This window comes from Tetrao urogallus (assembly GCF_951394365.1).
Source record: "Tetrao urogallus genome assembly, chromosome: 19".
In the NCBI taxonomy this organism is placed as follows: Eukaryota; Metazoa; Chordata; class Aves; order Galliformes; family Phasianidae; genus Tetrao; species Tetrao urogallus.
In genome coordinates, this window is record NC_136832.1 from 4,995,556 (window position 1) to 5,020,383 (window position 24,828).

At 48.4% G+C, this 24,828-nt stretch overlaps 1 protein-coding gene across 1 annotated transcript in view; it reads left to right on the forward strand.

Annotated features, from left to right (window-relative positions):
- COL27A1 (collagen type XXVII alpha 1 chain) overlaps positions 1–24,828 on the forward strand; it is a gene marked incomplete at both ends in the record, with an annotated part of 124,429 nt that overhangs the window by 98,295 nt on the left and 1,306 nt on the right. The window contains 22 exons of the mRNA XM_079544868.1: positions 6,933–6,986; positions 7,320–7,427; positions 8,675–8,728; positions 8,879–8,932; positions 13,405–13,461; positions 13,621–13,674; positions 14,335–14,388; positions 15,329–15,382; positions 16,900–16,953; positions 17,032–17,139; positions 17,507–17,614; positions 18,669–18,776; positions 20,497–20,550; positions 21,176–21,238; positions 21,657–21,710; positions 22,337–22,372; positions 22,629–22,646; positions 23,000–23,035; positions 23,371–23,397; positions 23,602–23,667; positions 23,930–24,098; positions 24,270–24,379. Of these exons, the coding sequence (XP_079400994.1) occupies positions 6,933–6,986; positions 7,320–7,427; positions 8,675–8,728; positions 8,879–8,932; positions 13,405–13,461; positions 13,621–13,674; positions 14,335–14,388; positions 15,329–15,382; positions 16,900–16,953; positions 17,032–17,139; positions 17,507–17,614; positions 18,669–18,776; positions 20,497–20,550; positions 21,176–21,238; positions 21,657–21,710; positions 22,337–22,372; positions 22,629–22,646; positions 23,000–23,035; positions 23,371–23,397; positions 23,602–23,667; positions 23,930–24,098; positions 24,270–24,379 (1,500 nt within the window). The remainder of the gene's footprint in view (positions 1–6,932; positions 6,987–7,319; positions 7,428–8,674; positions 8,729–8,878; positions 8,933–13,404; positions 13,462–13,620; positions 13,675–14,334; positions 14,389–15,328; positions 15,383–16,899; positions 16,954–17,031; positions 17,140–17,506; positions 17,615–18,668; positions 18,777–20,496; positions 20,551–21,175; positions 21,239–21,656; positions 21,711–22,336; positions 22,373–22,628; positions 22,647–22,999; positions 23,036–23,370; positions 23,398–23,601; positions 23,668–23,929; positions 24,099–24,269; positions 24,380–24,828) is intronic.

Below are 24,828 nucleotides of genomic sequence, written 5' to 3' on the forward strand. Positions count from 1 at the left end.
CGCCGCACTGTGGACACAGCTGAGATGAACTGGTTTCTGAGTGAGCTGGGCAGAAGCTAATTCTCATCCAACACACTGCTCTAGTATAAAGCTGTCCAAACAGCACTTACAGCCGAATTTGTCCCAGAGTGGTTTTTTGCTCTTTGTTCTTTTCTGTTTCCTGCCACTGAAAACATGATTCAAAGATTTTCTGCAGCAAAGCTCCTTGCTCTGCTCTCATGGAGTCCAGCCATTCACTGTGAACACATGAGCTCAGCCACAGATGGCAGCACCACTGCAGTGACATGGCACTCAGCTTTCTGAAAATACTGGGTCCTGGAATCACTTCTGGCTTCAGCTTCAGTTGTCCACACAGGAAGCTGTGGGGTTTTTCTGATAATGTGCTGAGCTGTTGTTTCCTGGTAAAGTCAAGGTTTGTGCACTGGTCCATGGAGCCTCTACTGGAAGAAGCCCCTTAAACTCGTGGACATGGGGTTGTCCTTGGCTGAGCTGCATCAAAAATCAAAGGAGAATGGGGCAGCTCTGGAGTGAAGTAAACGTGCTTAAGCCCTTTGCTCTGAATCGGGCTGGAGCGAGGGTTGGTGAAGAGCTCCCCCCAGGTTCTCCTTCTCCTTCTGGGAACAGTGCTGCAATCCCAGGGCAACACTGCCCTCATCTGCAGTCCTTCTTTAGCTCTAGTAACAGCTGCTTCTCCAATGGCCCCAGGTTTGTCTTCTGTGGAAATCTAAACATCCCTTTTGATGGGGAGGTACGTGGATTTTGCTGTTTGGAAGATTTATAGTTAGGTGCTATGGCTGAGCCCACCCGATGCTCTGAGCCCCCCAGAGTGTGCCACAGCCATCCCTGCATCCCATCGGTCCTGGATGCGTGCTGGTCGGCGCTGCATGGCCTCTGCCGCTTGGGAAGGAGGCTGCTCCCAGCTGGTCCTCATTTAGAGTTAATAGGAGTTGAAATGAGCCAGAATTTGAAATAAATCCCATTGACTTGGCACGGTTTCTTTCCTGACTCAGACGAAGGAGACGCGCTTTTTGTGCAGTTACTCCAAGATTCCCCTCCTTATTGCAAGAGAGAGGATTTCATTCCCCTCCTCTTCCACAACCCCAGGGCGTTTGTGTCCTTCAGAAGGAAGATGTTAACCCCTGTTGTTTGAGGAAGGAAAAATGACCTGAGTAGTGCTCGTTGTCATAAATAGGAGTTATGCTGACCGAGTGCTCTCTCTGTTGCTTTCTTCCTGGTTGTCAGCTTCCGAAATGGCCAATTCTTTGGGGCATTTTGATAACATCTTTTGTGGGAGCTTCCAAGCTCGGTGGTTGAGGGCTTGCACTTCTCCTGCACCCCCCATCCATCCATCAAGGCACCATCTTTGTCTCATGGGCTGCCTTAGGGATGTGGAAATAGAGGAAGAAAGGGGAAAAAAGGCTCTTCCAGAGACAACAAATGAGTAGGAGTTCAGAGCTATTGGCCCAAACCAGAGCAACTCAGAGCACAGCTCTGTGCACAATCTTCTTTGCTACCTTATGCTACGACTGCTTAGAAAACAGTGAGTCAAATAAATGTTCCCATCCAGAAAATCAAAAATTGAATATTTTGGAGCAGTGTCTGCATACAGACAAGGACTCGCTCTGAAGCAGGGAGGTTGGCGTACAAGGTTTTTGTTTGCTTTCCGTATTCTAAGTTGAGGAACTCAGCTGGAAAGAAGATCATGGCAATGCTAAGAATAGTTTCTCCATCCAACGTCTTCTTGTAGGGTTTCCCCATCTCACTTTCTCTTTGAAGTCAACCAGCCAGCTGTACCTGCACTCACCACTTGGGTTTCTGCAAGCAAGCCAATGGCCCATTGCTTCCCAGTGCTCCCAGCAAAGCCCTCTGAACCTTGCAATACAATCAGGTCTTTCTTCTCAGGAATAGTTGAGTCTTTCTTCTTTCCCCATACCCATTCAGGAGCTGCTTCTTGTGTTTCCTCCGCTTTCAAACTACGGCTAGGCATAGAGATTAGGAAATGTGTTTCTTATAAATCCAAAACATTTATGTCTTCAAATGCCCGGCCCCAATAATCCCACTAATTTCCTGAGTGCTTGTGAACTGTCCTATACGGGGCAGGCTTCTCTCGATCAAAGTTTATTAAGTAGAGGTTCTCATATGGAGACATTGCTGAGCAGTAGGAAATGATACGGGGCTTTTTCATTTCCCTTTAAATGAGCTGGCTGGCTGGGCCTTGAACAATATGGGCATGGTCGTCCTATGTTTCATGCTTACTACCTTCACCGCTTTAGCTTTTCTGCCCTTCCTGCTTCCAGTGCCTCCAACTATCACCATCTTTCCCATCACCATTGGCACTTTCTTTTCTTTACTCACTGGCTGTGTTCTGGTTCTTCTATTTCTTCCTGCCTCATATTTGGTAGGAAGGAGTGACCTCAGACCTCCACTTACTGACAGGCAAAACATCTGGAAGCATTCTGCATAACAGCATCAAGTAATGCTGAACCCATCCGAGATGGGATTTGGGAAGGTGTCTTTCCAGGCACCATGCTCTCTTCCAGTTGTGATCTGCAAGAAAAAAAAGGAAAGTTGCCCTCTGAAGAACCAGGAGTCGTGGTGCTCCTTGGCTCCAACCAGGCTGGTGAGTGCTGTCCTTGAGATCACTTCCTGACACCCCTGCGTATGTGCGGAGCATCGCAAAGCGTAGGGGAAGTTGGGTCTGCAGCAGAGCCCTGCTTGGCTCTGCTTGGGGCATATCTCTCTGCAGTTCATTCAACTTCCTTATTTTGTTTTTCTCTGTGCTGTTGTTGTAACATAGATTTCAACTGTTGATGACTTGAGAATTTAAAGCTGGGCTGCGCATCTGTTTGCTCGCATTAACACTGTGCTGTGCGAGAGAGCCGACATTGCTGCCAAGGCCATCAGCAGCCCAGAGCCTTTTTTTTGTCCTTAAAAACTCATCAATTTGCATTGAAAAATAAATCATTCGGCTTCTGCCACAGGCGATCGTCTCATGCTGTACTACAAGACCTTAAAGAAGTGGGTCCTTATTGAAGCTGGCAATGGAATTTTGCTTCCCTGGGATATTTTAGCATACCTTAAGGCATGTGAATTTGTTACAACTGCTGCCTTCTGCTGTTCCTCGTCACTAATACCATTATCTTCAGATGGAACTAACATGCTTCTCTAATGAGGAGCGCAGTACACAAAATCACCATTTAGAAGTAATCTTGCTCACGGAAGAAGCCTGGAAGGAAGATTTGCTTTTTCATACAACAAAATGTCTACAAACCTCAAAAATAAAGGCATCAAGTGTTTAGTGCCTTGGCACGCTAACCCAGCTGATCTGAATCTAGCAAAAAGAACCTGGAATGAATCATTCTGATGTATAAACTCCTCTCCATCTTCCGCCCCTCATTGCTCAGGACAGTGGGAAGCCTGGAAACTTCACGTTGCAATGAAATAGGCACCAAAAGGTGCCAGATCCCTGAGAGGCTATGGAGACCCTGCGCGAATCACAGAATGCATTCAGAACAAATTCTGTCCTACGGAATTTGATTTATCAGTGTTGGGTTTTTTTCCCCTCTTCTGGCCCCAGTTTTTCCATTCCTGGATAAATGAGTCAGAAGAATGGGAAAAAGGGAAATCTGACCTTTTTTGAAGGCGACCAAATGGTTTTTGGGCTGGCCATGGCCTGTGTGTCCCTGCCATTTGTCAGTGCAGTGATTTCTTGGAACTGTGCAAACCAAGACATATCTGGGATTGCAACAAACATCCTCAGCATCAGGAACAACACAAGGAAAGATACCACATCTCTGGGAACCCCAGGCAAATGTTGAGCTGTCTCTACATTCATCTGGGCTAAATTCCTGTGCAGCTGGAGAAAGCACATCCAGGAATATCAGACATATGGTAGGCTTCCCGCTCACCAGCAGAGCTCCTCTGGCCAGAGTCCTAGAAAGCAGTGCTGGTGGAGCATGGAAATATCCCTAGCTGATAGAGCTTGCTCCATTTGAGGAGGTGGCTGAGACTGCAGGATCTGCAAGCCATGTCTCTGCTGCCAGTGTTGCCAGCATGGTTGAACCCATTTATTCATACCAGCAAAGCTTTCAACAAGAGCTGGCTCGGTGGGAGAGCCTCATGGGATGATTTCTGGTTGACCACAAGTGACAGCTGGGCTCACGGCTATCGCTGACCAGAGGCAGAGGTATTGCCAAGATTTCATTCCCAGCCATGAAGAAGGAGCACATCCCAGCTGGAGGAGTCAGGAGGACATTCTGGAGATGGTGAACATCCCTGCGCAGTGAGGTCACTGCAGCACCAGGCAGTTTATCAGAGCCCATATCTGTGCTGAGACCCCACCAACATGGAAAGGTGGTCTGGAACAACTAGGGACAGCAAGACCCTGTGTGAACACAGCACAGTCTCCTGTGGACGAGTTTAATGCTGTGGACAGGACTTGGGCTGTTGAAGATGGGATTCGTTTTGCTTTTCCCTTCTCCCATGTGACTCTAGTCCTATATCTGCACTTCAAGATTCAAGCGTTGAATGCAGGTTTTAGGAGCAATTTGGAAATGTCTCTTAGGAGGAAGAGTGAAGGTCCAAACCTGCCTTCCCAGAAAGCAAAGACATTCTGGGTGCAGGGCAGAAGCGAATTTCAGTCATGGCTTCTATGGGAGATGCATCAGGAGTGGGAACCAGGCTGTACAACAAACAACCCCTTCAATTTGGCTATGGGATCCCTGTGACCTCCTGCAGGAACAAAGGGCCCATCTGCCCTGCACGTTTATAAGGGGTTCATCCAATCCATGCACTGCTGCCTGCATTTGTTCAAAGTGTAACACACCCTGATCCTGGGGAGGCAAGTACAAGTAACATGGAAGTCTTTGATTCAAGGGCCTTTGCAGCACAGCGATTCAAGAGCACATCTCAATGTGCAGGATTATTCTGCTGGAGAAGATTGGCAACTCAGCCATCACCAGGGCCAGGAACAGATTTAGCTTAAAATGGGCTTTCTCCAATTCACAAGAAATATCCACTGCCTGTAATTCCAAAAAAATCTTACTGCCCATTCCATGAAGAAAAAATATGATGCAACTAATTAGAAATCTCAGTTGCATCATTACTCTTCACGGCTTGTTTTGTGAGTGATACTGCTACTCAGTCTCCAAATTTTCAGGCCAATAAGCATCTCAGTATTGGTGCAGAGAAGGTCAGCTGTGCAATGACATATATATACCCAAAATATATAATATCCAGTAGCTATCTGATATATCCAGTGATGTATACATGGCACAGTTGGGTGTCTGGTTCCTCGTCCCGTGTTGGGTTGGCTGCACAATGAGCTAGGGGTGGCCCAGTTGGATGCTGCCATTGGTGAGGATGCTTTGTGCTCATCAGTGTACAGCATGTGGGTGACCCTCACTTCTGGGTGACCCTCACTTCATCGCCTGTGGGAAACTAATTGCAAAAGTGTCCTCTTGGAAAAGGGCAGCACGAAAACAGCAAACAAAGCCTCAAGCAAAATGGAAGAGAAGAACAGGACCTGTGGAGTCCTCCCATCCTTTGTGAACCATCCTTTGTGAAGCTCTGGAGGTGTTGGCAAGGTGTGCACTTGAGGTGCTTACCGAAAGTGGAGCTATTCCCTCTGGGGAGGTGAAGGAGTGATACGATTCTTCAGGGCTATTAGAAGCCTGAATTGCTCCTTTGTGTTAAGAGCCGGCACTCAGGAGGCCCATGTTTCAGATCGGAGCAGAACCCCTCAGGCATGGTTGCATTTGTAAGTTGCTTTTGTTCACCTGAGAGACCAATAGCTCTCTGCAACATCAGCAGAGATTGGCACTACGCCTTACCCGACCCTGCGGAGGGAGAGATGCTGCACTGGTGTGTAGATGCTGTTGAAATGTTCGTCACGATTGCCAAAAATTATGAGTTATTTTCTTCAGTGGTGCTTTTGCTTGATTCAGCCAGATCCAAAATATGTTGTCTGCATTGCAGCCAGCGGGGCCAAACACTGAAAAAATAAATTCCCTGGGCTCCCTCAGGAGAGTGTGCTGAACTCTGTGCTTGCCACAGCTCACGTCATCTGCAAGGATGGCTGGCAGGGTCTGCTGCATGGAGGCACCCATGTAGGTGCACAAAACAGGCCAGCATCTCTCTCAGCACTGTGGCTCCTACCTGAAGTTTCCCATCCCAACCTATTTCTAGCTGAGATCAGGATGTTGTGATTTCTGTGTGCTGTCTATTGCAATAATAGCATAAAGGGAGAGCTTTTGCATTGTAATCAAAAAGTTGTGTATGACAGCTAGATAGACAATGAAACAACTGTCTGTTTTTGCAGACGGAAGATAAAGAATTGCTGCTTAAGCAGTATTTGCATTGCCATTATTCTAGAGCCATATCAGAGTACTGACATCCAATTCAGTGCATCAGTTGGTGGTGAGCAGTACGGCTCTGTGAGCAGCAGTGCGCAGATGGCTGCCCTGCTCATGGGCCAGAGGAAGAGTTGTGTAGGGGTCAGAGGAAACGTGGCTCCCATGTTTTGAACAGTACTGAAATTCCCCTTTTGCATCCTCAGGGACAGACATGTGATGGCTTTCCATCACCCGCAGGTCCTTGATATGAGCAGATGAAAAACATCTCCTTGCAGCAATGTTCTGTAGTCACTGGGCACAGAGATCTGTCCTCCTCTAAGCCACGAGGTTTCCTGTTCATCCATGTGGTGGAGCAACTCAAAGATGAACTTGGCCATGCTGTAATACCTGGGAACTGTGTCCTTGCCTGCATTGCTGCCTACCCACCCTGTTGGCTCCCTTGGGAGTAGAACAGGATGGGTAAGGATGCTGTTAGGGTTGCGTGCACCAGCAAAGTGAACGGCGTGCTGGTTGGGATTGGATTTATCTGCTTTCTCATTCCAATAGCTTTTTTTTTTTTTTTTTTTTTGTACTCCCTAGGGACCAGAAGGGAAACCAGGAAAACAGGGGGAAAAGGGCAAGCCTGGCCAGAAGGTAAGAACATCTGCCACTGATAACAGTTCCTCCTCTGGATCTCATTTTCTTTGCTCATCATTGATCATAGAATCATATAATGGTGTGAGTTGGAAGGGACTTTAAGGATCATTTAGTTCCAAGCCCCCTGCAATGAACAGAACACCAACCTCCACCAGGTCAGGTTGCCAAGGCCCATCCAGCCTGGCCATGAGCACCTCAAAGGATGGGGCATCCATAACTCCTCTGGATGTGCCAGCATCTCACCACCCTCACACTGGTGCCTCAGCACCCTTGTAGTTGTCTGTAGAAGCTGTGTTGTCCTGTGTTAACCTGTGTGCTTTCATTCTGCAGGGCAGCAAGGGCTACCAGGGGCAGCTTGGCGAGACAGGACCTCCAGGGAAGGAGGGGCCGAAGGGGAACCAAGGCCCTAAAGGATCCCGAGGTACCCTGGGACCTATGGTGAGAAGAGCTCTGCAAATGGTTGAACACAAGACCAGAAATGTGGTTAGCTGTGCTGGGCGTGGGCCTAGAGAGCAGAGAGCCCAACAGGGCCTTCAGATCAGAGGGAGTGAAATGATGGCAGATGTTAAATAGACCGAAAGAGCATAACACTTGCACTGAGCAGCAGAGGAGAGGCTCCATGATGGTGGCAATGATGCCCCGTGACCCCAGCTCACACTGCATTGTGGTGGTTCTGTACAATTCCCCAGACAGGATGAAATGTTGGGGATTTTTGCTTGTAAATGGAGTGGTCTGACAGCTATTTTTGCTAAGATATTTCCCTTTGAGACTGCACAGTCAGTGCACTTTTAAGTCAAACTGTGTTGATAGAAGGAACTCTGCCTTGGATTTCTGCCCTGTTTCTACACCCACTCTTGATCTACTTATCTAAAATAATTGCAACAAGAGGAAATATAGCATGGGAAAGAGTTTGAATTGGGGCCTGAAGGTGAGGTTTTCAGCAACAGTAGTATGACAGGGAGGGAAGAAAGTTAATTTATGTGAAACAAATGAATTCATTATGCAGCAGTAAGTAACAAGAACCTCCTCATGTATTGCAGGCTGGTAAGGAAACTTTTTGCACTTTGTTTGGTTGAACTCAGTGTAAATCAGGAGTTACTTATGAACTAGGAATGGTGGTGATGTTTCAGAACAGTAGCAAATGAATGATGGAATAAGGGTTCTGCTGATAGTGTTTTCCTGCATCAGAAATTATGTCCACCCCATATGTCTTCTCTACTCATTGGCAACATCTCCATGGATTATTTCACAGCAAGTCGAGCAGTGTCTGAGCAGCAGTGCGTTGGACTGAGCACGTCTCTGCAGCCTGTCTTGAGGAAAGGGTTTTCTTCCACACTAAATGGGTTTATCTGGAAAGGTTGCAATCCATTTTAATCTGATGATCTGGCTTAAACCTTTTTGTGCAGATTGATAGAGATGCAACAAAGAGCTTTTGCAACGCCCTCATCGCAACCCAGAAAACTCCCTTCCTGCCCTCAGAACCCACACCGAAAGGTTTCCTCCCTGCAGTTCAGGATTAGGTCACGCATGGGATTGGTCTCACTGGTGGACTCCCTAGCACAATGCTAATCTGGATATAAAGATGTCCAAAAGGGCAGATGAAGAATTCATACCCAGTGCATCCCACGCCTGTGGGTTACGCCTGCAGGCTGCTCTCATGGTTCTTCCTTTGCTTGCTTCTGCAGGGTGCTCCAGGAAGGATGGGTGCTCAGGGGGAGCCTGGCTTGAAAGGTTACCAGGTGAGAGCTTCATTTTCATCCTCCATCTCCTAACAGTTCTTAGCTGTAACAAATGTACCACTCCAGCATGTGGCTATGTCAGAAATCCAAGCAGGACTTTGGCTCAGACTGCTCCTTCCTGTCTCCTCACGCACTGTCTGCTCTCTGCAGGGACACGCAGGACCACCAGGGCCAATTGGACCACCGGGGCCGAAGGGTGAGAAGGTAAGGCAGCAAAGCAGCTCTGCAGTGCATGAAAACCAGCACTGCTCAGCTCTGCAGCATCACCATTACAGCATCAGCACCAAAGCTTGGCCCCTGGAGGCTTGCACAGCCTGGGCAAGGGTAGAAATGGTTGTATCCCGCAGCAAAGAAAACATGTGCCGGTGTTGGTCTTGAAAGAGGGTCTCGCCCCAGCCATCTTCAGCACTAGATTTCCCACATCTCCAAGTTCGTGTGTGCTTGATTTGCTGCCACCGACGCTACAGCCAGCCGGGGAGGTTCTCAAAGCAGAGCTGATCCCCATCGCCTTTGCCCCGCGTTCCTCCTCGCTGCTGTGACTCAGCCCAGCTGCAGCGAGGGGCTCGCCGGGGGGCGCTGGGCTGACTCAGAGCTCTCTCTGCACACCGGCTTTCCCCTTGCGTTTTTCCCCTTTTGCTGAGTCAGCGCGGCCGTAACCAGTTCAGGCTGGAGCAGTGACTCACGCTGTAATGGTTTCCTGTCGGCAGGGCTGGATGCTCCCAGGCCAACCGACCCAGCTGGCCGCGCGGTGCTGCTGGAGCCCCTCACGTGCCGCGGTAGCAGCAGCAATGCTCCTTCCCCCATTAGGGGCAGGGAGGTGGTGGAGATTGGGAACGGTCAGTGCCGGGGTCCCAGGGAAACGGAAAGATGTGTGAATTCATTTTGCTCATTTTCCACCTCCCCAGCACTGCAGCTGAGAGTTTTTGCGGGTGGTTGCAGACGGACGTGCGCAAACAGCAGCTTTGCTGCTTGCAAAAGGAGACAGTGAGACTCAGAGATCCCGAGGGCGCGTCTCTGCCGGGGCTCCGCGTGCATCGTGTCTGTGTCAGGACACCCTGCCTTCAGGGTGTCGCACTGCTCTGCCTTCAGACTCCTCGTGCTGGTGGCCAGGGGGCGATGTGGCAGGGCGAGCTGTTGTGCTCCACTATCACACATCCCCCGCCTCGGCAATTTTGCTTAAGGCACAAGCACATGCTGCTTTTTCTCTCGTTTCCTGCTGCTTCATCCACGTCTCTATCACTGCCTTGCTGGATTTCTACCCCCAGCTCTTCTCATGCTGCCCTCCCCAGTAGCACTGCTGCCTCCTGCAGCAGCGTGCCCGTGTACACTCATGGGAGCCAAGCACAGCCCGGGGTGATGCAAGGGCTCTCAGCCAAGCACGTTGTCCAGCTGACAGCCTGGCCAGAGGCTTCTCACAGCCCCACTACTGACGCTTGAACATCCTGCAAAAGTTGAGAGCTGTGACTACCAAAAGCACAGTCACCATTGGCTTTAGAGCAGGAAGAGATGTGCAGATATGTATCTGTTGCTTAAATTTTGACTACTGCTTTTCTTTTCTTGATCTCTGCACATTTTTAAACGTGCCATCTTCTTGAAAGCCATCGTCCCAAACATGAGACTTGTATTATTACCATCATTGTGGATCTTTTATTGTCAGAGCTCAGCAGCAGCATGTAACAGCTTATCCAAGAATGAGTAAACAAACTCTAATTGTCAGTTTCCAATCTGAAGCCTGGCAAAGACTCCAGAGCATCCTGCTGAGAGCAGTCAGAGCTGTTTGTGGCCATTGATAGCCAAATCTCACCCTGGCCCTGCAGGATGGTAGGGCTGCAGGCTGCCAGCTGCAGCCAAACCAGAAGAGCCCGGTGCCACCTGCTCAGCCTCCAGCAACACCTGCTGCACCACCCAGCTGCCCCACAAAACTTGCACCTAGAAGTTTTCTTACCCATCCTTCCTTCTTATCTCCTAAGGCTGATCCCAGCCCAAGGACAGATTTCTTCCCTTCGGACATCTCTGACCTCACACAAGCGTCTGAACGTTAAAATGGAAGCCTGAATCTGAGAACAGGAGCAGAAATGGAAATAGGACTGTGGCCGCTCTGTGAGCTTCAAACTATGCTTTAAGTGTAGCTTTTGTGAAGAAGAAGAATACGTAATGGTGGGGAAGGTCTTCTCTTTTCCAGAGCAGCAAATGGGGTGGAGAAAGGCACTGTTGCAAACGCAGCTGCATTGTGCCATCCCGACCAGCTACCAGGCCACATTTAGTACATTTACAGCTCCTCAAAGAGGCCTTGCTCTGAGCAGACGCCTGCACTTGGCAGCTGCTTAAAGCAGTCCAGATGGGATCCTTTTAAAAATTACAAACTGGCGTATCTCACTTTGGGACGAAAGCCAACAATAACAAGCCTTCCCTTCTTCTCCATGCATTTTCCATTTGTATCCCAACATGTTTACTTTGCTGCCCTTTACTCTAACTTTTTTTCACTGCAACTTTCCAAAGAATTAGTGCAGACCTTTCATCTCCCTCTCGAGCAGCTGAGGCATCAGGAAGTCGTGGAGGAGCTCTGTCTCGCAGCCCTAGAGCTGACCACTGCCCCAGGATTTTCTCTGAAGACAAAGCACAAAGTGGCAATTAGACTCAAGGAGACACAGAACTGCCACTCGGATTTTGGGGAGAGAGTCTGTGAGTTTTGGCACTGCCCAGAATTGTGAGCCTTCCTTGAGTTCATCACAGCCACCTCGGCTCTGCATGGCAAGGTGTTCACATCCTGCTGGTGCCGAGACTGCTGTACCATAACATGTCTGCTGGGATTGGTTTGGTTTCTTTTCTGAGACCTGAGAAATGGTGTCCTTGTTTCCCCTCTCTCCTGCACTCCTTTGATAGTGGCTTGAAAGTGAACCAGTTGCCAGGACTTCTGCTGCCAACTTCACCCAGCAAGTTCTTTAGCACTGGAAACCATTGGCAGAAGTCTTTAGGCATTGCTTTGCTTTTCCTCTATTCTGCCCCCAAATCTCTCCATCCATATTGCTCAGCAGTATATTTTTAAGCCATTCTGGCACAGTTTCTGTGCATATTTCATTTACCAACATTCCTCCAAGAAGACTGGGGTTCACCACCCATCTCGTGATCTGTTATGGCCATGCATAACCACCACCTGGGAGTTACTGGCAGTGCTCATCCAACAAATTTGGAAGCAGCAAAGGAAGAATATGCCACCGTCATCAAGCACGTAACGAAGAGAGATGTACTGAGCTCTTTTCTGCCTATTGGGGTTAACTGCAAGAGATTGCCAAATCTCGAGTCTCATTCTGTCAAGCTGCAAAGTTCAGGCTTGGTGCTCAGCCCCATGAGAAGTCAGAGTGGCTCGGCATCTCTCAGGAGTGGTACTGCTCTGGTTCCAAAGAGTGTGCCCAGTTCCTAAAGAAAATGAGCCTTGGCATCACCATGAAAGATCTTTCTCCCTGCTGGTTATTTACTGCTCCAGTTGTGTTACTGCCAAACTTCACGTATAAGCAAAGCACCCAAGCACCTCCCAGAGAAATTCCCACTGACAGACTTCACAGGTATCCTTACCATCAGCAGCTCCAACACCAGCAGAAGAGGAGAGTAGTGGAGAGAAACTCAAAGGCAGTCATAAATACACAGAAAGGGTGATCCAGCTGCTGAGGATTGCAGGAGCCTGAAGGAAACATGGCTCTGCATAGCCATGTAGACTTGGGCTTTGAAGGTGCCAGGAGCCCCGCGCAGAGCAAACACGGCAGATCCACGGTGCCAGAATCCCCCAGCCCTCCTCTCTCCAGGAGCTGCACATCAAAGGAGCTGCGAGATGCTTTCGTCCCAAAGAGCCAGAGTGCCAGAGACACAGCGATAGGGAGCAGCCAAAAACCAGAGGAGCTGGAATATAGCTATCTTCTATGGGAAGCAAAGAAACAGCCATGTCTGAGCTAAACTCCAGAGCAAACAGAGCACCGTGACCCCAAGTGACTTACACAATTGAATTTTGAAATGCAGCCTCTGTGTGGAGACCCTTGAGGGGTCTCTCTGTGGATATTTTAGGGAGAGCTCAGTTATCTGCCAGCCCAAACCATGAGCTCTGGGCTCCTGCTGGGAGCCGTGCCATCACTGAGCAGAGATGCTCATGCAATTAGCGTGTAAGGGACCGACCCTCTCACCTGGGCGAAGGTGAGAGAAGATCAGAGAAGCCCACGGTGGGGTCACAGAAGGCAGGAGCCCAACCAGACCACTGCTGTTCCCATGGCAGTCATGGCTGCACTCAGTGAGACTGGAGAAGTGCTTGATTAAAGAGTTTGGTTTGACTGCTGGTGATAAAATTCAGAGGCAGAACTGTTTCCCATGTTTTCCTAATTACGTGCTTCTTGCTTCGCGTTAGGAATTGTTGAGAATAACTCTGCGTACCTCGTTCCTTGGGGAGGATGGTTAGACTGGGCAGAAACCACCAGCAAAGAAATTAGGGAAGAAATATGAACAGTCAGCATGCTAGAGGACGTGAAACAAAATAATAGTGATAATTTTGACATTGTGTGGATGAAAAGTTGGTGAAATCGACACAGACTTTGAGTGAGGAGGCCCATGAGATGAGAAAACTGGATCAGGTCTAGACAGAAGCATCTGCCATATCAGCTGCAGCCTGTTAATGACAGCGTTTTCACTCACAGGGAGAACAAGGTGATGACGGGAAGGTGGAAGGCCCGCAGGGACCACCCGGAGACAGAGTAAGATATTAAATCCCTTCCCTAATCAATGCTGGCCTGGGTTTTGCCAGGGGATGAGCTGAGTTGCTTCTTTACTTATGCAATATACAAAAGGCATCGAGATTCTGCAGATAACAGGACTTTTAACGTCTAACTCATGCCTTTGTTGTGTTGCTGCAGGGTCCTGTTGGTGACAGAGGAGATCGAGGGGAGCCCGGAGACCCTGGTTATCCTGTGAGTCGTATTCCCAGTATGTGATTCAGAAATGATTGTCTTGGGAAGGTTTGTGGTTATCAAGGAAATTACCCTGGAGAAGGTGTGTGTGAGACAGGTCATGTAATGCCAGACAAAACTCAAGACTTGATGTGCCAATGGCTGCAGATTGTTTCACAGGAAGATCTCTGTTAATTTAGATATTTTGAAGCTTCCAAAACCTTAACAGGATTTCTCTCAAAAGCAGAGCTGTGAGCATTCCCTTTATGTGGGACGTAACTGGGGTTGATCTGAAAAGGCTCTATGGGCTTTCTCACCTCCATCCAAAATCCAGTTGCTGTAATTGATCAGAGCAACCCATTCCAGGAACCCAGCAGAGCAGCACTGTTGCTGCTGTATTTCGTAGGACAGCAGCCTACAACTGTTAGCTTAAACTGATGCTGTGTGTATTAGAAGATACTCCTTCCTGCTTACACAGTGACAAGCAGTTCCTCTGAGCTACTTCTTTCCAGTGTGCATCCACAGCAGCATGTACACTACCCATGAGCTTCAACATTTGTGCATTAGCAGAATGCAGATATATTTACCTTCCCCTGCCCTGCTCTGCATGCTGTGTTTGTTCATCGTTGCCACAAAGATATCTGAGGACAAACAAATGTTCCCTCTCTTGTTTTATTTAAGGGCCAAGAAGGGCTTGATGGAGAAAGAGGAAAACCTGGACAGCAAGGCTTACCTGTAAGAAATGCTGCTTTATTGTAAGCTAACAGTGTCACATGCATGTGAAAAACAGATGCAGGAGGGTAGGAAGGGCTGTAGTAGGGGATGTGTGCTGAGCTGTGACATGCAGCGTGTGCATTTCCATAACCCACACCTCTGAAATGGACAATTTGAGCCATGTGTTGAGACCGAAAAATAGGTGATAGAACAGGAGGCGCCCCCAATAGCCTACCCCTGGAACAGTATTTCTGAACAGGCCAGGAGGGATTTGAAAGCTTAGGAGATGAGCAGTGCAAGATGGCCGTGATGCTGGAAGGGTCCACTTGGAAATGGTGCTTTTGAGGAGAGCTGCTCCAGTGTGGGGCCATTTCATTCAGCCTGCATAGCATTTCCTCTCAGCACACAAAAATCCAGAAGGCCAGAAGAAGGGATGAAAGCATGGGGGATGGGGGATGGAGGGATGTGCGATGGTGAATTGCTTCACTTCTCCATCAGGGTTGCTCCCTGATGTCTGACATCCAGGCCAAACCAAGGAAAGGGCTGCAGCATGCAGAAGAGAGGTAGTACCAGTATGGGGATGTGCTCGCCGTATGGAGCACTCGTTCTGCACGTAGCTTTTGCAGGGCCTTTCCCAAACCAGGCTCCTTCCTCCTCACTTCTCAGCACGGTTTTCCAGGCACGGTCTGGAATTCAGCAAACCAATTCCCCAAACATGAGCACCACCCAAGTGAGGGGGTAGCGCTGCTTCTTCTCCAGTTGATACCCTGTTAAATGCTCTCTGGAGACAATTCCTTGCTCTCTTTCCCCCAGGAGGCCTGTCTGAGCACAGGCTGTTCCCGTGAATTGTTTCCATACGGTCAGTGTTGTTAGGGCACAAAAAAATGCTGTTCTTTCTACTTCATGCAAGATATTGCCAGATGAGAATTTCGAGCAGATTTTTCATGCTTGTGTTTTGTAGGGGAATCCTGGACCACCAGGCCAGCCAGGAGCAAAGGGATCCAAAGGTGATGTGGTAGGTTTCAGCAGGGTGGATTTGTAGCATCCTAAGTTTGAAGAAAATGTCTGATTAAGAGAACTCGAATGTTCTGTGTGTGATTTGGCCAAAGGTCTGTACCTTGAAAGACTGTGGGAAGCCCTAGTGGGAGGGCTGCAAGTATGCGTTTAAGTGTCCAACCCCAATGGCTGGTTGGCTTCATGGAGCTGGAGTGGACCAAGACAATAGCAGCTCCAAATGGAAGGTGAATCTGGGGCACGTCTTTGGTCATGGCCATCACTGTTTCTCTTTCCCATAACCCTGCATGTGCTGCTACAGCCACAGCTAGCTGGTCTGCCCCTAAGGAGATCTGAGCCAGGCAAGTTCCTTCACTTGAACCATAAACTTTTCTGGCTTGAAACTTTCCAGATTCAGAGCCCATATTGTTCTTCTCTTTCCTGGAAGAGACCTTCTAACTTCTTGCCTTTACTGAGCAAGAAAACACAGCACACACAGCTCCTTTGAGGTTCAGTGTGGTACCTACTCTGACTTCCACATCTGGTTGTAATGACAGCATGCTAATTATTCTCACAGATAGGGCCTTTATTTGCTAAAATGTAAGTATGTGTCCTCAATATTCAGCAAATTCCTGTTCCCTGATGGCAGATGTCAGGATTTTTAATCCGACCCCACTGGGATAATGGCAGAAGATGGTCTGCAGTAGGTGTTCCTGGCAAGGAGTGTACCAGCTGATGAGATTAATGAACTCTACCTAGCGCTGGATGACCTGGAACTACCTTTGGGAGTAATGGATAGCAGAGGAAGCACCCCCAGGAGTATGAATTTCATGTAGCTGTCCTGCCTAGTCCTCCGCAGATGGAGAAACAGTGCACAGGAAAAGCAGTGCTTCAGTTTGAAAGTGCTTTAATGCGTGACCTGACTAAGAGAGTCCTAGTGAAGGTGATGAGGCTGAGTTTTCCATTCATTCCACAGAAATTAATCCATTCTACAGCTAATAACCCTCAGGAGTATTTCTTTTATGTCTTTATTCACAAAGCAGCATTGCAAATTTCAGACATAAGATACCCCTTTCATTTCCATTAACTCTCCAAAATAAGAGGGAGCTGCTTAGGAAAGAAATGCTCTCACTGAGTGCCTGCAGAAGACTTGCCAGTGCCGTGGGTCTGTGCTGTGCTTCAATGAGCTGACAGAGGATGCAGGTTTCGAGCATCTTGTTCTAATGTTTGCCAGTGCATTGAGTCCTCCCTCGAGTTCATCCTGCTTTATTTGTCCTCATCTGCTCTGTATTAGGAAAAATGTAGGTCCTTGCCTTCTAGCTATTCATTCCTGCCCTAGAACTCTCGAGGCATACGAAGAATCACTTGTAATAAAACCAAATAGCAGTTCATTCTCCAGTGCTGGAGCAACTGACTTTATGAATCTCCATTTTATAAAACTCTTTCCAACCATTATCCAAAATCACACCCTGAAGTCAGGCGCCCAACTGGACTTGTGCTGGAACTGCTGCAATTTTAGATGTATTTCTTTCTTTGCAGGGTCAAAAAGGAAAGCAAGGAGCACGAGGCAGTGCAGGGAGCAGAGGCTCACCGGTAGGTTAAAAAAAAATCCATTTTTTGCCCCAAAAATGCTGTCTAGGAGCCCCATCACTGACATATTTGTGATTTTAGGGCATCCTTGGGCTACCTGGTCCTCGAGGAGTGGTGGGAAGGCAGGGCCAAGAGGGTGCTCCTGGAGTGGATGGAGTGCCTGGGAAGGATGGCGTGCCTGGGGTGCTGGTGAGTTTGCAGCTGTAACCTCATAGCATTAATAGCAAGTGCAACTTCAGAGCTGGAAAACCAAAAGGTAACGTAGGAGAAATGGATGTAGTCCAGCTACAAATATCCCAGTTTCCATATACCCAGAGAGGATCATATGTTGCTCATTGTGTCTCACTTTACCTTTGCCTGGTGAAGTCCGTAAACAAACCAATGCATCCAGTCTGACAAACAGCTTCTTGCATGCACGTATCTGCAAGTCCTCCCACGCCCAGATGCATGCTTGCTGGCTGAGGGCAGATTCATACCACTCCTCCATGCCCGTAGAAGATGTGCAGAGCTGGAGAGAGCGCTTTGTTTCATAACCTCTCCTGTGTTTTTTTTCTAGGGAGAGCAGGGAGATGATGGGGAAGAAGGAGTAACAGGGATGGCTGGCAAAAGAGGGAACCCCGGCGTGCCAGGACTGCCTGGGGCACAGGGACCACCAGGGTTCAAGGTGAGTTTCGACTCAAGATACTGCTGTGAGCAATGCAGTCTGTTAGCCTGGTGCATCTAGAGCTTGAATTCACCAAGGTCCAACAAAGCCTGAGTTCCTGCTGCCATCTTTCACTTAGCTGGAGGCTCAGCAGCTGATTCTCCATCCATCCATCCATCCATCCATCCATCCATCCATCCATCCATCCATCCATATCAGCTGAACATCTCAGCTTTCTGTCTTTGTCAAAGTTCTCCCAGCTCAGGAACGTACAAATATCTGTACCCACATTGCGAACGCCGTAACTCCTTTCATTAGAAACCTGGATAAAGAAATGTGACCTTAGAGAAGCTGCAAGGGATCTGCTGCAGCCTGCCTGTAGGAGACCCACAATGAGCATTGAAGCGTGGATGCCCTTCAGCTGCTGCCTTGCAAAGCCTGAATGGTGCAGGAAAATTGTGCAGCTTGTTTCTGTCACGTATTTATCATGCTGGGATTGCTGGAACCAGTGTGACTCAGGCACTGCCTTAGGTGGAAGCAGGGAAAAGCTGCTTTAACGTCAGTGGGGTTTCTTACTGGTCCCTGCAGTGGTCCAGGTGGGCCGCAGGATCTGACCATTCCAACAGCAATTCAGCCATTTGTAAAAAGAGGCTGCAATTAGGAAAACTCCAGCGGGGTTTGGAGAGGCTATCAGGACTGATTTAAACTATGCCTCCTATAGCACATCACTCCTAAAACTGTCCCTTGCTGCCCTCCAGCTGCCTTCGGTAGAATAACAAGCTGCTTCCAGAAGTGACCAGAGAGGTCCTTGTGGAATTATGCCACACTCATCCTCTTGGGAGATCGGTTGCCCCTTGTCCTCCTGCTCAACCATGCCGGGCACCCACTACCTTTGCTGCCATGCCACCATCCTGCACCCATCTGCCCCTGCAGACCTGAGGCATCTCATAATGGAGGCACATTCCTCATCCCGATGCGCCACTTTTTCCCAGCTTTCCATCTATGGCTATTTCAGCTGAACGTTGTTATATTTAGCTCCCGTCCTTTGGAATTACTTGAATTCTGTTATTTTTAGGGTGAAAGAGGATTGCCTGGACAGACCGGCCAAACAGGGAAGCGAGGATCAGTGGGAGGAATGGGCCTCCCAGGGAGCCCTGGCGATCCAGGACCCAAAGGCCAGCCTGTGAGTAGCACCTGGCAGGGACCCCTAAGCAGCCTGCGTTCCCCAAAACCCTGTGACTGCTCCCAGCACCCTCATGCCTGTTGTTATGATTTGGCCACCACGTGTGCTGGTAGTCCTACCATGGGAAACGACCCATCCATTGCAAACCATGCCAAAGGTGCGGAAGGGGCTGCAGCTCCATAGGGACACCCAGGAGATGTAGGCGTCACCACGAAGGTTTGAGGGTGGTGGAGCTGTGGGTTCAGAGCATGCTGAGGGAGGAGCATACCTACTTCCAGGGCAGGCTCCAAACTCTTTGTGGTTTTTCATTGTGCTGGTGGGATTGCCCAGCATTTGGCAGCAGAATTCCAGCCACGGAGAGGTAACCACCAACACCATTGTTTTGCCTCGTGTTCCTGCACATGGCAAGTTCCCTTGCCCAGTTTTACTGTTGCCTGTTTTGCTGCATCAGTATTGACCAGGTCCCCTCAGAAAAGGTGACTGTCTGGCATTTAGATTGCTCTAAAACCTTTCTGACTTCTCACTTACTTCTGCCCTGAATTCCTCCAGAAAGAAGGCTTGTTGGTTCTTGTAACACAGGAAAGACCATAGTCCTTCTCTTAGTAGCCTGTTTCCTTTCCAGGATCCATAAATGGGCAGTTAAACCACTTTGTGTGCTTGGAAAGTTTCTAACACTCCACCAAGACCAACTAAACCCTTTCTTGCCAAGCAGCTTCTCATTGTCATGGCAGGAAAAAGCTTCCTAACAGTAAGGGCTGTAGATTAACTCTGGCATAGCCCTGTAATAGAGGCAGTGGAAACCCCATCACTTGAGTCATTTACAACTGGGCTGAACAAGACGCTGTAAAACATCCCATAATGTGCAATCCAGCATGGGTCACATAGTCCAGCTGAGAGGCCAAAGGAGCCTTTTCCATCTCTTGTGTTCCTGTGGCTGTGAATGAATCATCTGGCCAATGTTTCCGTCCCATTTTTTTTAGTGTTGCATCACTTTGCATTTTGATAGCTGAGAAACCCAGAAATCTCACAGGACTTGCATCTTAAACGTGGTAAAATGAGGGTGTTTATGCAAGGACGTGCTACCCAGTGTTTTCTCTTTATTCTCAGACTGCAGGCTGTATGCTAATCCAAGCTTGATGGTCTTGCAAATATTTTGTTTTTCTTAAGGACCAACAACAACAACAACAAAATCCTGCAGTGTTGTGTAGGAAAAGAATTGGGATTTGTATGGTTTTCATGGTTTTAAATGGGAGGTGATGTTGTAGGAACACACACTCCTTTGGACAGCACCAATAAGCATCATTTGAAATTGTCCTTCATAGGGCAGTCCAGTTGGTATTGGAAATAAAATGGGATTGGAGCATGGACTTTAGGGTCAATCTCAGAGTAGAAGCTCTTCATCCTGCTTCTGCTGACTGTGCTCCAAGCCCTCCAAGCTAGCCAAGCATGTGCTAGAAATACTGTAGGTGTGCCTCTCATCTTGGGGGCAGAAAGGTTTAGTCTGTGAGATGTTCTGGAGCTGCTTCCACCCTGTGTTTGTGTGATGCCTTCCTCAGAGCTCTCTCATACTTCTTTCTCATCAGTCCTGCTTAGACTGAGGAATACTGATGGATTTCTCGTTCTCTGAAGCTGCTGAAATCTTGGCGTGTCTTCGTGACCGGTTCAGCACGAGCTCACTGCTGTTCTTTGTTCTTGTGTTTGTCTTGGCTGTTATTTCCAGGGAGACTTTGGGGAGGCAGGATTCCCAGGGATTGCGGGCATCTTTGGGCCAAAGGTAAGAGGGGACCTGGTGACCAGTTGGCTTCCCAGTCTCTTTGCTGGGAGGAGACACTGCAATGCCTATTGAAAATTATTTGGCAGTAGCTCTGCAGAAACTACTGAAACCCAATTGTGATTCCAACTTTGTGAAGTGTATGTATCTTCAAATAATCCTCAGGTATGCATTTACATATGCTCTGATAAAACCTATTTCTATTGAAGTGGGTACGCTGCGGATGGAAAATGGATGTCCTACAGACCCCCCCCCACCTGAACATATTTCAATCATAGAATCATAGGATCAGTAACCTTGGAAAAGACCACTAAAATAACCAACCATCAACCCATCACCACCATGCCCACTAAGCCACATCGCTCACTGGCACGAGTTCATTTCTCCAACACTAATCATCAGTTGAGAGACTTGACTGGAAATTTGGGCTCATTTGGCCAAAATATAATTTTGATGGGGAAAGGGAACCGGGCTGTTTTCTGGAGAAAGTAAAGGGCTTGCAAAACAGGAGTGGAAAAAGAATGTTTTGAATGGGACCTTGCAATTCCCACATACTAGAGCTGTAAGCCAGAGCATCAACGTGGGGTACATTTATTAATGGGCTCTGACACCTCATTTTTGCTTGCAGGGACCACCAGGAGACCCTGGTTTCAAAGGCATTCAGGGACCACGTGGCCCACCTGGCCTCATGGTGAGTGATTTTTCCATATGTTTGGTTTGGGAAGATTTTCTTGCTTCCTCCATCCTGTGTATCTGTAAGGCTGCAGACTCCCATAATGAGCACGATAGTCTGGTTTGAGGGGTGCCTTGCAATTAATCTGTGGCCATAGTGCTGCCAGAGCACATCTGCACCTTCCGTGTGATCACGGGCCTCTTCTGCCTCTATAAGGACTGCTGCAGATCACTCCAGCTACGCCAAAATCCTTCTGTTTCTGGAATTTCTGAGGCCTCACATGGGCTGTGACAACCACACTGCGAGGGCTTCTGTCTGTGGACCTGTGTTTTATTTCAGCCACAGAAAACACCGTGATCATGCTGCTGAGAAGCAGCAGAGTTGCAGTGTCCTTCCATCCCCAAGTGGTGGTTGATGCACGGCTTGTCTTTTCTAGGGAAAAGAAGGAATTATTGGTCCGCTTGGCATTCTGGGTCCCACGGGAAGCCTGGTGAGTATCTGCCTTTTCTTCTGCCTGTAGATTTTAGATGGCAGTGTTTGAGATCCAGCATGCCTGAGGCCAGCATCAGTAAATCCCAAGTCCTTCTGTGATGACGGGAACAAAATGGTCTTTAAGACGAGCAGCTTAAGGGTTAGTTAAGGGTTAGTCTCCAGCTGCATGTGTAGTTGGGATTATTAGCTTAGAAGTGAGGAACATCTGTATTGAAGTGCAAGTTTTGAGATAGATAGATGAGATCAGACTGGAAGACAAGACTGTGATTTCAGTTTTTTTAAGCAAGTCACTGGATTTGCCAAAGAACTCAGCATTGGAGCCCCCAGGGGAAGAATAAAAAAAATAATCTGATGAATGTGCTAAACTGGACACAGTTGGATTCAGGGAAGTGCTGAAAATCTCTGCCTGCCTCCAAATGCCACAGACTACAGTTCAGGTCAGGGCTTCATAACAATGTGAGCATGAAGTCACGTAGAGCTCAGCACAAAGAGGCAGAGTTGGCAGAGAGGAAAGCCAGGGAGATGAGCCCAGTCCCGCTGGGTCCTTGTAAGGTGCTTCTGAGCAGCACAGCATCCAGAAGCACAGCTTGCAGTCACTAACAGCCATCTTGTGTACTTTCACAGGGGCCGAAGGGGGACAAAGGCAGCCGTGGGGACGTGGTAAGTGAGCTCCTTGCCTGGGAGGGAGCTCTGTTCTTGGGTACTGGGTTCCTCTGTGGGCAAGGTGCTCACATCTACACTGGGTACATATTGCTCATCCTCCTTGGTACCACAAGAACCGAGGTGCCATCTTGGCACCAGATTGCATGACCAGGGGTCATTCCTGCACATGGTCATACTGAGAGATTTCTTTCTAGAATTGAACATCTTCTGACTGCTTCTTCCCTTGTTTGTTTGTTTGTTTGTTTCCCTACAGGGGTTTCAGGGCCCAAGGGTGAGTCTTTAAATCACTTTTTCTAATATCTCTTATTTAAATAAAACGGTTACTTCTAGCAAATATAAAACTGGAGGGGAGGTGACTGTTAACACAGAGAACATGATGCTTAAAGAATGAAGGGCTGGGAACAAGAGACACAGCAGGACTGAACCAGGTGCAGAGAGGTGCACCCAGAGGTGGGAGATGGAGGAAACGGGGCAGTCTTCTGAAGTGTTTGGGGGAGAGGATGTTATGGGACACCAAAAATGGGGGGGATTTCAGCAGGGAACAGACTCGGTTCTGGTGATAGCCACAAGGAGTGGAAATACAAACTGAAAGCATTTCACTGACTGATGCCACTCTGTCTTTAGGGTCCTCCAGGCCCACGAGGACAGCCTGGCCCTCCGGTACGTATACATGGAAAGAGTTCAAAGACATTATTGAAACAAGCTACAATTACTGCAGTGATACCCTCCAGAGGGCCTGCTCACTCACTGAAAATTACAGCTTAGCCCCGTTCCCCGTATGCAAAAATGCATGTGTGTGAATGGACCAGTGTTTCTCATGCTTTGGTCCAAACCATCTCCAAATATCTTATAGAGACAGCATTGTTGCCTGTCTCACTCTTCTGCATTGAGGGACCCCAGGGGAGAGAGGGTTTCAGAAGGACATCAATGAATATCTTTGCAGCAGTGGCTGCCCAGCATTCCAGCTGATGCCCCTTTTTTGCTTTGATTTCTAGGGACCGCCAGGAATTTCAGCTTCGTTTGTAAGTTGCTGTTTTCTGTTCATTTGTTAATGATGGCAGTAAGTCGTGCAGAGGCAGGCGCTGCAGGGACCTTGAAAACATACGTTCAGGTCCACCAAGAGATGCATTAGCAGAGCAAGGCTTGAATCACAACCCTAGAGCAAGCAGCATTTGCTTGCATCAGGCCATGCTCAGCTTCTCACAGTCTGTTTTGCCCCACGCTAGCAACAAGATGGCTTTGGGGCCGCCTTCCAGACACTGATGGACTCCAACGCGGCGCTCAAGACAGAGGTACGGGGCTTCTGTCAAACTGCCTGGCCTCTGCTGAGGCTGTAGGTGGTCACTGTCTGCTTGAAGTTTCTGTCTGCCTGAAGTTTCTATATGCAAAGCTTCAATTTGTCTGCTGTTTTTGTGGAGTACCAGGTTAAAGGGTGTGGTTCTGCTGCGTTCCTTGTTTCTGAAGCTCCAAACTTCATGACTTTGCCAGCATTTCACCAGTTCCCCATGCAGACCCTCAATGGTTACAGTACCAGGTGCCTCCTTTTCATTCCAGGGTTACCAACATCCAGACCTTCTCATGCTGGACCATGGAGGGGAGATCTTTAAGACTCTACACTACCTCAGCAACCTCATTCAGAGCATCAAGAGACCCCTGGGCACCAAGGAAAACCCCGCACGCATCTGCCGAGACCTCATGAACTGTGAACAGAAGATGAAGGATGGTAGGAAGCCTTGAGTACAAGAAGGCTGTATCCCTCCCTAGGACCATTTTACATGGCCCCAAATGGCCTCCCCGGGCTGAGGGCAGTCATGCAGAAACCAAAGCTTGTCGTTGCTTATGCACAGAAAAGACTGAGTGTTCTCATTAATCCCCACATCCTCCCTTTCCTCAGGTACCTACTGGATCGACCCAAATCTCGGCTGTTCCTCAGACACCATACAAGTCATCTGCAACTTCACCAATGGTGGACAGACATGTCTCAGCCCCATCACGGTCTCCAAGGTACACACAGCTCCTCCTGTGCAGCATCTCCCATACACACATCATGAAATGTTTACCCACGGCTGAGTTCTGCCAGAGCTCAGGACGGTGACCACTGTAACAGCACTTATCCTGGTGGCAGTGAGCACAGCTCTGCTGCTGGCCTTCAGCACTGCTCTCATGAGGTTAAAAAACACACCTAAGATGGTGTTGTTGACTCTTTGCAAGATAGAGCAGTACGTTTCCAGTAGTGTTTAATTAACCCATAACCTTAACAGAGGCCGGTAATTTAGCAAACATGCTGCTCCCAAAGGCTTTGTTGGATTAATTTATGTTCAGGTCACTCTTGCCGTTTGTTTTCTACTGCCTGAAAAATTGAGGTCAGCTTAAATACACAAGTGTCCACCAAAGTGAAGCCACAGGATTTTTCTCAGGGAAAGTACCTGTAACAAAAAATACCCCTAGCAATA